General features: G+C 62.5%; 3 protein-coding genes across 3 annotated transcripts; 2 read left to right on the top strand and 1 right to left on the bottom strand.

Annotated features, from left to right (window-relative positions):
• Positions 1 to 742: 742 nt before the first annotated feature.
• On the top strand, positions 743 to 3,614 carry SF3A2 (splicing factor 3a, subunit 2, 66kDa). Its single transcript, XM_006868966.1, has 8 exons — positions 743 to 868; positions 1,416 to 1,487; positions 1,645 to 1,691; positions 1,921 to 2,030; positions 2,203 to 2,252; positions 2,329 to 2,469; positions 2,657 to 2,725; positions 2,805 to 3,614. Exons 1-8 carry the CDS (start codon positions 743 to 745, stop codon positions 3,612 to 3,614), a joined length of 1,425 nt encoding a protein of 474 aa, XP_006869028.1.
• A 603-nt stretch (positions 3,615 to 4,217) lies between these two features.
• AMH (anti-Mullerian hormone) lies at positions 4,218 to 6,985 on the top strand. The gene is made up of 5 exons (XM_006869059.1): positions 4,218 to 4,593; positions 4,973 to 5,115; positions 5,284 to 5,392; positions 5,478 to 5,640; positions 6,121 to 6,985. The coding sequence occupies exons 1-5, from the start codon at positions 4,218 to 4,220 to the stop codon at positions 6,983 to 6,985; spliced, it is 1,656 nt and encodes a 551-aa protein (XP_006869121.1).
• Positions 6,986 to 7,888: 903 nt separating this feature from the next.
• JSRP1 (junctional sarcoplasmic reticulum protein 1) lies at positions 7,889 to 10,180 on the bottom strand. The gene is made up of 6 exons (XM_006869058.1): positions 10,063 to 10,180; positions 9,733 to 9,773; positions 9,473 to 9,587; positions 8,944 to 9,114; positions 8,438 to 8,529; positions 7,889 to 8,335 (listed from the first exon to the last, which is right to left on the bottom strand). Exons 1-6 carry the CDS (start codon positions 10,178 to 10,180, stop codon positions 7,889 to 7,891), a joined length of 984 nt encoding a protein of 327 aa, XP_006869120.1.
• Positions 10,181 to 11,113: the final 933 nt, after the last annotated feature.

The raw sequence follows: 11,113 nt of genomic DNA, 5'->3' as shown, positions 1-11,113 counted from the left end.
TCGTAGTCTTCAGAGTGATTCTCTTTGTTCTGTGAAGAGAGCTTTTGCAGCGTATTTGCCCAAATCTTACAGTTTCTGGTATTGATTGTGGGTCTAAATAAATGAAATTCTTGACAACTTCCGTCCGTTTATCATGCTGTGACTCTGTTGGCCCAGTTGTGAGGGTTTCTGTGTGTTTGCCAGCACTTCCGGACTCCCACGGAGTTGGTTCTAACTCCCAGTGCCCCTGTAGAGGAGTCTGAGGCTGAAAATCTTCTCAGGAGCAGAAAGCCTCACCGTTCTCCTATGCCGGGGCTGCTGGGCTTCACTTGCCAACCTTGGTGGTATCACATTCCCAGGTGCCAGGGACATGTTTGGGGGCGGGCGTGCACTCTTCTTCTGACCACACTGTCTCCTGGCTCAAGTCCTGAGGAGCTCCCCCCAGCAGAGATCATTTGTGTGTCGCATCCATGGCAGACACTGACCACTCAGTGTTGGGTGGTCAGAGAGAGAAGCTGCTGTCTGGCATTTGGGTTTCAGCTGAGCTGGGAAGAAGAGTGCAGGGTGCACTGTGGACATGTAGCTGGGTGGGAGACGGCTGACCCAGGACCCCGGGGAGCTGTCCTGCCCACAGACCGCAGGCCTGGCTGGTCTGACCTAGGAGACTTTGTTCCCAAGAAAGTGGCCACTGAGCCCAAGCCTCACAGCTGCTCCCTCTGGACCCCCAGCTTTCCTGCTCCCTTGACACCCCAAGACCGGCACCATGGATTTCCAGCACCGACCGGGTGGCAAGACCGGGAGTGGGGGTGTGGCCTCCTCCTCCGAGAGCAACCGTGACCGTCGAGAGCGCCTGAGGCAGCTGGCCTTGGAGACCATCGACATCAACAAGGTGGGCGGCCAGTGGGCCCCAGGCGGGTCACCAGGGGAAGGTGGGCAGAGAACTTGGCCTGGCTTCCTGTCACTGGCCTTCTGCAGTGGGCAGGAGCTGGAGCCTGGAGTGCTGTGAGCACTCACAGACGCCTAGGCGCCCAGAGCTCCCCTGGTGGGTTCCGGAGGCTCCAGTCTCGGCTTCCTCGAGGGCACGCACGGGCCTGGCCCAGAGCAGCAGCCCTCAACAGCTTCGCTCCGGAGGGCACCCAGAGCTGAGGACCGTGGTGTCACCACGTGGACTGAGATCATTCCAGCCAGAAGCTGTCAGCAGGAGTGTTGTGTTTTACTCGTTCTGAGTTGACATGGGAGCTTGGCTTTCCCCTTGGCACCGAGGTGGGGGGGTGGGGAGGAGTCCTGGCCCATCAAGTCAGAGTCTGCATTTAATGCCCACCTGGCCTTCTTCCTTGAGGGCCAGCAAGCAGAGGGGGCACTCACTCGGTGTGGGGGCCCCCCAGCGGGTCAGTCCTTCAGTTCCTGATAGAAGCCCGGCCCTTGTGCCCCTCTAGGACCCGTATTTCATGAAGAACCACCTCGGCTCCTATGAGTGCAAGCTCTGCCTAACACTACACAACAATGAGGTACGTCTCCAGCCCCCGCTCCCAGCCATTCGGTGGCCACTCTCCTCCTGTGCCCTCGGAAAGAGTGTGCCAGCCTTCAGGTCTTGGGGCCTCTATTTCCTGGACTCTGCACACCTGTCCTAAGCGCCGGTCCTCACTGCGCGTGTCCTTCCTGCAGGGCAGCTACCTGGCGCACACCCAAGGGAAAAAGCATCAGACCAACCTGTGAGTGTCACAGACCGGGGCTGGGTGTTGGGGACAGTGCGGTGATGGCTGTGATAATGAGGGTGGGTGGTGACAAGCAGGGATAGACACCCCTCACCTGGCAGATGAGCATGCTGGTGTGCGGGGGTCATGCCAGTGGGGACACCCCTGGCTCTTGGGCTGTGACCTTGAGGCCCTGAGTGCAGGAGCCCCAGCATCCCCACCCCCACCCCACCCCCGATGCCCCCAGGGCCCGGCGCGCTGCCAAGGAGGCCAAGGAGGCCCCAGCCCAGCCTGCGCCCGAGAAGGTCAAGGTCGAGGTGAAGAAGTTTGTGAAGATTGGCCGCCCTGGCTACAAAGGTGCGTCAGTTTGTGGCGGCTGGCGCCAGGCCCACCCACACAGACACCCGGGATCCGCCTCAGTGACCTCTGCAGCCCTCAGCACCCTACTCAGACCTGGTACAAGCACAGGGTGGGCTCTGGGGTGGAAGGGGGAGGATGGGTCCCCAGGACCGTGCCCTGTTTCTTGCAGTGACCAAGCAGAGGGACACAGAGGTGGGGCAACAGAGCCTGCTCTTCCAGGTGAGGTGCCCCCCACCCTGGGCTCTGGTGGGGTGCCCCCAGGAGGAGGGGTGCTGACCACTCACTCTGTTCACAGATCGACTACCCGGAGATTGCTGAGGGCATCATGCCACGACACCGCTTCATGTCTGCCTATGAGCAGAGGATCGAACCCCCAGACCGGCGCTGGCAGTATCTGCTGATGGCCGCAGAGCCCTATGAGACCATTGCCTTCAAGGTGGGGTGGCCGGGGAGCGGGGCTGCCCTCTGTCCCTGTGGGGACCCCACCCCTGCTAGGGAGGAGCTTTGCCTCAAAAAAGGGGTCCCTCAAGGCTGGGTCAGGACCTGGGTTGGTCCTGCAGTGCAGGTGGGCACCACTCAGCATGTCCTACTTCCTGGCTGAGCCTAGCCTGTCCTCTGCCCAGGTGCCCAGCAGAGAGATCGACAAGGCCGAGGGCAAGTTCTGGACCCACTGGAATCGGGAAACCAAGCAAGTGAGTCATCCTTGGGTGCGGGCCACAGGGAGGGGATCTGGTACAGTGCCGCCCACTGAGGCCGCTGTCCGCTGTCCAGTTCTTCCTACAGTTCCACTTCAAGATGGAGAAGCCCCCTGCACCACCCAGCCTTCCTGCCGGGCCTCCCGGGGTGAAGCGCCCCCCGCCCCCTCTGATGAATGGCCTCCCTCCACGGCCACCTCTGCCTGAGGCCCTGCCCCCACCCCCACCTGGCGGGCTACCCCTGCCACCCCTGCCACCCACAGGGCCTGCACCCTCTGGTCCCCCCCAGATGCCCCCACCAGCCCCTGGGGTCCATCCCCCAGCCCCGGTGGTTCACCCACCAACCTCTGGGGTCCACCCTCCGGCCCCTGGGGTCCACCCTCCAGCCCCAGGCGTCCACCCCCCAGCCCCAGGGGTCCACCCCCCAGCCCCAGGGGTCCACCCCCCGGCCCCAGGGGTCCACCCCCCATCTGCCGGAGTGCACCCCCAGGCCCCAGGGGTCCACCCACCCACTGCCGGAGTTCACCCCCAGCCTCCGGGAGTACACCCACCTACTCCTGCTGTTCACCCCCAGGCACCTGGGGTCCACCCAGCAGGCCCAGGAGTTCACCCCCAGGCACCGGGGGTCCACCCTCAGGCACCGGGGGTCCATCCTCAGGCTCCGGGGGTCCATCCTCAGGCTCCGGGGGTCCACCCTCAGGCTCCAGGTGTCCACCCCCAGCCTCCGGGAGTGCACCCCCAGCCTCCGGTGGTCCACCCTCCTGCTCCTGGTGTACACCCCTCAAATCCTGGAGTGCACCCCCCAACTCCCATGCCCCCGATGCTGAGGCCCCCGCTGCCCTCCGATGGCCCTGGGAGCCTCCCTCCTCCTCCCCCAGGCAACTGAGGAGTGTCCCATCCCTGTGGGTTGGCACCCGCCCCGGTGTGTTACTGTGGAGAGATGGATACTGTTTTTATAGAGAACTTTGTGAAGTCCTGAGTCAGTTAATAAAATCTCCCAAGCCCTGGAGTGCAGTGATGTGTTGGGTGGAGAGGGTCCCTGTGGGGTGCTGGCTCACTGCCCCATTCTGCTCTTGTGTGTTTTTGGGGGGGGAGGGGACAATGCTGAGCATGGAACAACTCTGTCACCAACCAGACCCACACCGAGTTCAGTGCCCACCTGCCCCAGGACCACAGGGCGCGGCCCCTCCCCACGCCAGGCCCAGACCTGTTTATGTGCTGCCTGTCCGTCCACCCCCACCCCCACTCCCACTCAAGGACACTTGGAGGAATCCAGTCAACAGGTCCAGGCTCAGATGGTCGGAGAGACGAGATAGCCAAGAATAGAACAGAGCGCTCTCTGTGAGGCTGCTTCTGAGCCTGCCCGCAGGCTTCCAGGGGTATCGGCTGCCCCCCAAGGTCACGTCCACAGGGAGATGGGACCTGCCCCCTGCCCAGACATGCAGGGAGGCGGGCATATAAACTCAGCAGTCCAGTCTCTGGTACCACCATGCCTGCGTCACCTCTCCCTCGCCTGGCCCTGGTGCTGGTGGTCCTGAGCAGCCCAGCCCTCCCTGAACAGCCTGCCCCAGGCCCCAGGAACCTCACCTGGAGCGAGGACAGTGTCGGGGACCTGTGCTTTGTGTCACTGGGCAGGGGCGGCAACAGGAGTGATGCCCCACTGCAGGTGGTAGGCGCTCTGCGCAGCTACGAACAGGCCTTCCTGGCAGCTGTACGCCTCGCTCACTGGGGCCCCCAAGACCTGACCACCTTCGGGCTCTGTGCCCCCAGTGATGGGCAGGTGGCCCTGAGCCTGCTTCGACGGCTGGGCATGTGGCTCGGGGACCCTGGGGGGCAGCACCTGGTAGTCCTGCACCTGGAGGAAGGTAGGTGAGGGCCAGACCACAGTGGGGTAGGCTTCCTGAGACGGTGGGTGTTGGCAGAGCACCCCACCCTCCCACAGAGCAGGGTCAAGATGCTCCTCCACACCCACCACAGTGCCAGCTGGCTGATCCTCAGAGCTACCACGTTCAGAAAGACCCACTTTACCTGGACCCTTGTGGGTCTCCATCCCCAGATTTGAAAAGCTATGGGCAGTGGAGGGCAGCTCCACCCACACACTTTCCAGCCTCCAGACTGGCCTGCCTGCTGGTCTGCCACCTCCACCCCCTAGATTGGGATGGGGTCTTTGCCTTGCAGTAGATGGGCCTCCCGAGGCCTGGAGCCCAGTGGCTCAGGGGCCCCCTGGTTGCTGTGTGGCCACAGTGACGTGGGAGCCCACACCCTCGCTGAGGTTCCAGGAGCCCCCGCATGGAGGAGCTGGCCACCTGGACCTGGCGCTGCTGGTGCTATATCCTGGGGAGGGCCCCGAGTCCACGGCGTCCGGGGCTGCGCTGTCAGGTGTCCAGGTATGAGGGGTCCACAGGGCAGTTCTGAAGCCACCAGAGCCCAGGCAGATTAAGGGGTGGGCGCTCAACAGGATGCTCACCCTGAGAGGGGCTGTCGGGCCAGGGGAGCTGGGCAAAGCTGGGTTGCCATAGTCCCACCCTACCTTGCCGATGCCCCCATCTCTGCAGAGACTCTGCCCATCCCAGGACACCCGCTACCTGGTACTGGCCCTGGATCGCCCACAGTGGGCCTGGTACAGCGCAGGGCTGAGTCTGACCCTGCGGCTTCACAGACATGGTAGGTGGCACTCCGGTGGTGGAGTTAGGGAGGGGAGGCTCAGGCCGGCCTGGGCCCCTTCCCCTGAGTTTCACCCCTGCCGCAGGCTCCCTCCTGAGCACAGCTCAGCTGCAGGCGCTGCTGTTTGGCACTGACCCGCGCTGCTTCACGCGGATGACCCCCACGCTGCTGTTGCTACCACTTCACCCACAGCCCACACCGCTGCCTATGCACGGCCAACTGGACACGGTGCCCTTCCCCCCAGCCAGGTTCGTGGTGGTAGGAGAAGAAAGGGGTGTGGAAGGTGCTGGGAGGAAGTCTCTTCACCGTTCCCCCATGTACCTCCTGGGTGCTCAGGAAGAAGGGAGGGGCTCCGGATACAAGGCGGACGGAGAAGGGAGAAAGCATCCAGAATATGGTGGGGTAGTGTGAGTGTTAGTGCTGGGGGAGGCCTGCGGTTCCGAGTGTGGGGAACGAAGAGTGCTCCGGAGAGGCTGGGGGTCTAGGGTGCTGGAGGAGGGAGGGGTCCGCTGCAGAAGCTATGTGGAGGAGAACCGGAGTGTTCCACGTTGAAGAGGAGGCTGGTGGCTGGAAGGGAAACGCAGGGTGCTTAGGAAGGAGGGACACAGGGGTCTTATGTTGGGGAGGAGAGTGAGACGGAGCTGGCTGCGTGGGAATTCCTGGGATGGAGGCAAGAGTTCAGGGTCCTGGCCCCTCCTGGTACCCGCTCACTCCACCCCAACCCCCAGGCCATCCTCTCAGCCCGAGGCGCTGCGCAGCACGGACCCCTTCCTGGAGACGCTCACGCGCCTGGTGCGCGCGCTGCGGGGCCCGCCAGGACGAGCTTCGCCACCACGCCTGGCCCTGGATCCCGGCACGCTAGCTGCAGTCCCGCAAGGGCTCGTCAACCTGTCGGACCCCGCAGCGCTCGAGCGTCTGCTAGATGGGGAAGAGCCACTGCTACTGCTGCAGTCGCCGCCCGCCCGCGACCCGGCCAGGGACGCCGCACCTGTGCCGGGCCCTGCCGGGGAGGCTCCGTGGGCGGCGGGCCTGGCACGCCGTGTGGCCTCCGAGCTGCAGGCGGCGGCCTCCGAGCTGCGGGGTCTCCCAGGGCTGCCGCCCACCGCCGCACCTTTGCTGGCGCGCCTACTGGCTCTGTGCCCAGGGGACACGGGCGGGGACGGCCCAGCGCGGCCCCTCCACGCGCTGCTGCTGCTCAAGGCCCTGCAGGGCCTGCGTGCGGAGTGGCGTTGGCGGGAGCGGCGCGATCGGCCTCAGCGCAGCTCGGGGGTGACACCTGGTGGCGATGGGCCATGCGCGTTGCGTGAGCTCGTGGTGGACCTGCGAGCAGAGCGCTCGGTTCTCATTCCGGAGACCTATCAGGCCAATAACTGCCAGGGCGTGTGCGCATGGCCGCAGTCTGACCGCAACCCTCACTATGGCAACCACGTGGTGTTGCTGCTCAAGATGCAGGCGCGCGGTGTGGCCCTGGCTAGACCGCCCTGCTGCGTGCCCACGGCCTACGCTGACAAGGTGCTCATCAGCCTGTCTGAGGAGCGAATCAGCGCGCGACATGTGCCTAACATGGTGGCCACCGCGTGTGGCTGCAGGTGACCCCACGGCGCAGTGCGCCCCTGCCGGTATTTATTCAAACACCATCCCTTTGCATCCAATAAAGACCAACACCTGCCCTGCTGGTAGACCTGTGTGTGCTTGGGGAGAAGCGGGGGAAGCTGGGGGTTGCAAACTGTCCTGGTGCGGAGCTGATGGGTAAGCACTGGACTACTGCTAACCACAAGGTCAGCAGTTCAAACCCAACAGCCGCTCCACGGAAGCCCTTTATGGGATACCTGACTGTCCCCATTGACCAACAACAGCCACGTTGTTAGACCAGCCTATTGAAAGGCCATAGCTTTTAAAACCCTACGGAGCAGTCAGAGAGCAGCAACTAAAGCTAAATTGGCAGATCCAAGCCATGCAGCAGCTCTGCGTAAGAAAGGCCTGGGGACCTGCTTCCGTAAAGATTACATTCCGCTTCACCCAATTCATGATTTAAAAAAAAGAAAAAGATGGCTAAATAAATCCTTTGGAGAATTTCTACTTTGCCACATATGTTGGCGATGATGCGGAACCCACTCAGTGGTCATAGAGTTGTGCTAATGAGTCAGTTCTGTTCTGATCCATAGCGACTCTGTGTGGGGCTTCCAGAGTTCCAGAGGAGCGGCTGGTGAGTTTGACACACAGACCTTGTGGTTCAATCTGACTTTGCAGTCCAGCGCATTAGCACACAGCACCACACCAGGTCATAGAGTTAGGGGTTAGTTTTTGGTTGAGGCGCCCTTCCCCGGGCTCTTCTCCCTCAAACAGGCGCCTGGTGAAAGCCAGTCACCCGATCAGTGTTCACTCCCTCCCAGCCCACCATTCAGATCCGGGGCTCCAGGCGCAAAGGAACAGGTTGTAACAGTATCCAGGGCTCTGCTTTATTTTGCCTCTCAGAGCGCAGCCCCCAGTCCCAGCTCAGTCCCGCCCCTTGCCTGGGCGGTGCGGCTGGCGGCCGTGCCGTTCCTCCTCTTCTGAGGAGGTCTGCCCCCTCCTTTTGGAGGTCCAGGGTGCCCTCTTGCTACGCTCGGGATCCCCGGAGTCCCGCACCCACGACTTATGTGCCCCTTGGCGTGCCTCTCGACGCCCCGGCGGCGCACTACGAAGTTCCCGGTCCGCCCGCGGCCTCTCCTTCCGCGGACTCGCTTCCTTCTCTCTCCGCTGCCTTTCCTTTCTCGGCCTCTCTTCTTTCCTTCCGGGCGGTTTCTCCTTGGACCCTCGGTCCACCTGGGCGTTCCCGGCTGCCTCGCCAGCCTCCTTCTCCTCTGCCACCTCCTTGTTCTCCCGGGCCTCCAGCTTCGCCTTGCCCTCCTCCTGGGGCGCTGGCGGGGCTGGGGTCGGGGTCCAGGCCACGGGCTTTGGCGGCTGCAAGGGGATAGCGAGGTGGCGATGTATGAGAGCGGTCGTGAGTCAGTGCCACCTCCTCGGCCCAGGGTGGGCTCCACCTCCCGGGTCACCTCCACTTACCGGGGGTGACTGGCGAACCTTCGGGGCAGCGCTGGGCGGGACCCAGGTCTTAGGGGCAGGCTCGGGGACCGCCACCTTGCCAGTCACGGCGTCTGGGAATGGGAATGGGGGACAAGTAAGCCTGAGCGAGGGACCGGCGCACTGTTCATCCGTGTCCTCGCCTATGGTCAGGTGCCCTGTACGCAGATGGTGGATTGGGTTCCCTTGCCCTGCCCTGGAAAGGGGCTCAGGTGGGCTCCGCTGCTGCGGGCGCACCCCTCTTTCGTCCTCTCTGTCCCAACGGCAAAAGAACCGTCTCTTGGGCTGGGCAGCCTGGAGGGCACACACGGCTGCTCCTGCCAAGTGACGGGACGCAGGCCCGACCTTGGGGGCCCCTCACCAGCGTGCGTGCAGGTACACGACCCACTGCGTCCTGCAGGGGGTATTCGCGGGCTTGTCCATAGACTAGAGGCCCTCAATCGCAGTTCTGGGGGTGTCTCAGGCCCGACCACAAGAACTGTGCTCACCGTGGCACAACTGGAAGGCCAAACCGAGCAGGGCCACCAGCGAGGCGAGCGCCAGGCACTTGTTGAGCGACAAGTCCCCCCAGGGCAGCTCCTCGTACAGGGGCGGCGGCGGCGGCGGCTGAGGCGGCGGCGCGACCTGACTCTTCTTCCGTGCGGGGGCGCTGCGGGGCGCTGTGGGGAAGTGTGTGGCTGCGGCTGGCGATATCTCCTCCCAGACTGACGCACCAAAGGGGCAGGGCCCAGGAATCCATTGTCCTAGGTTCTGCCCCCACCTCCATCCTGCCCAACTGGGTGGTGTCCAACCCTGTGAGCCTCAGTTTCTCAAAACTGCCCAGATCATTGTAGAAAATCCTTAGTGTGAAGCTTCGTGGCACCTTTACTGGGGTCATAAATTACCAAAGGCCGGTAGCCTTCAACACACCCAGCCACTGGGGCCCCAATGTACCCGAAATCCCTCAGAACTCAGGACCCAGTCCCCGGACCTACACCCTTTGGCTAGCACCCCTCACCCTGTCTTCAGTAAACCCACTTGCTCCTGCTTTCAGCGTCTCCTTGCTGGGACTTGGGGCCCCCTTGATTGGAGGCACCTTTTCCATCTTCTTGGGCTTGGTATCCACACTGCCCTCAGCTGTCAGGGTGAAGTCCTGTAGGGAGTCGGGAGACAAACTGGGTGCTTCTTCGCAGTCTTTCCTAAAAGCGTCCAAGCCCTCCTGGTGGGCTGTATCCCAGTGTATCCCAGACTCTAGGATTGGGGGATTGTGGGCTATAGCCTGAGGACTCATTACTCACATGGGGCCAGTTGCTGAGGTCAGCCCGCCTGGGAGTCACTGCTGATTGTAACAGAGACAGAGTCAAAGTCAGGTCGTGAGGATCCCCAAGCCAATCCCATTCTCCACCCAGCTCTGCAAATAAGCTCAGAGACAGCCAGTGTCTTGCCCAAAGGCACACAGCACCTTAGTGGCAAGATGGAGTTTGAACCTGGCTCTGTGTTCTTCAAGTTCTTTACACACTCTTGAAGCCTGAATGGGGGCCTGAAGCAGGGACTGGGGGGCACTGTTAAGTCATCCTACGTGGGAGGAGCCACCTGGCTTAATAAGAGGACTCAGCCCCAGTGAGTACCTTGCGCCTTATCCTCCCGGGCCCTGCCCTGGTAGGGGTCAGCCAGCACAGAGAGGTCCTCCCCAGCTTGGCAGCTGCCCAGGCCTCCATCCAGTTCCTCCAAGGCCTTAGTCGTCATGGTATTTCTGGGAGATGCAGCATCAGGCTAGGAGAGATCGGGAGGGAAGACCTGCTATGGGTCTGACCTGGGCTCACCTTGTCCTCTCCTGTCTCCCAGCCTCTGCCCTGGTGAATTCACACTCATTCAAGGGTGGTCCCAGCAGCACCCACTCAGGAACTCTCCCTGACCATCCGCTAGCCTTGAGGCGCCTATCCTTGGACACTGCTAGCTCATTGTCCCCAAGCACAGCAGCTGAGGATACCAGGGCCCAGAGAGGGCTAGTACTCGTGCCAGGATGCACAGCGGTGACTCAGAGACACAGCCCAGCCCAGAACCCACTGGCCCCAGCGTTGGCTCATGTTCTCTAAGTCCAGGTTCTATTTTTATCTGGTGTCTCAGACCAGCGGACAGGCGAGTGGGCGGCCCAGTCCTGCCCTTCCTCCTAGACCTCAGCTGTCTTACAGGCTCCTTTGGGACTGTCTTGTACCTCCGATCCTGGCACCCAAACCCCCATCAGACCCCTGGATTCTCGGGGTTCATCCTCAGCAGCTGGGACTGTCCTTGCTCAGGCCCTGAGAGACTAGGACAGTGAGGGAGAACTCCAGGGTCTCCTGACCCCAGAACTAGGCCCCTGCCCACTTGGTGGCCTCTGACCCCATTTGGCAGACAAGGAAATTGAGGTTGGAGAGGGCAGGGGTTGGGGGTGGGTTTGCACAAAGCTTGGAGAGAGAGTCATGTCTGTCTGCTTCCCAAAGCCCTGCTTTATGGGTCCTCCTGCCTCCAGCTGTTACCACAAGTGTGTCCTCAGACCTGGGCAAAGAGTCGACCCTTCCCTGGGGCCCCAAGACTGGGGAGAGAGAAAGAGCCTGCCAGTGGGGGTAGGGCTTGGTGGGGAGGGAAAGCCAGGAGGTGCATGCCCCCAAGAATAGGGGATATCACAGAATTGGGAAC

The sequence above is a fragment of the Chrysochloris asiatica genome, unplaced genomic scaffold, assembly GCF_000296735.1.
Source record: "Chrysochloris asiatica unplaced genomic scaffold, ChrAsi1.0 scaffold00125, whole genome shotgun sequence".
NCBI lineage: Eukaryota > Metazoa > Chordata > Mammalia > Afrosoricida > Chrysochloridae > Chrysochloris > Chrysochloris asiatica.
Note: the sequence above shows the minus strand (reverse complement) of the source record. Positions and strands in the feature narration are given on the sequence as shown.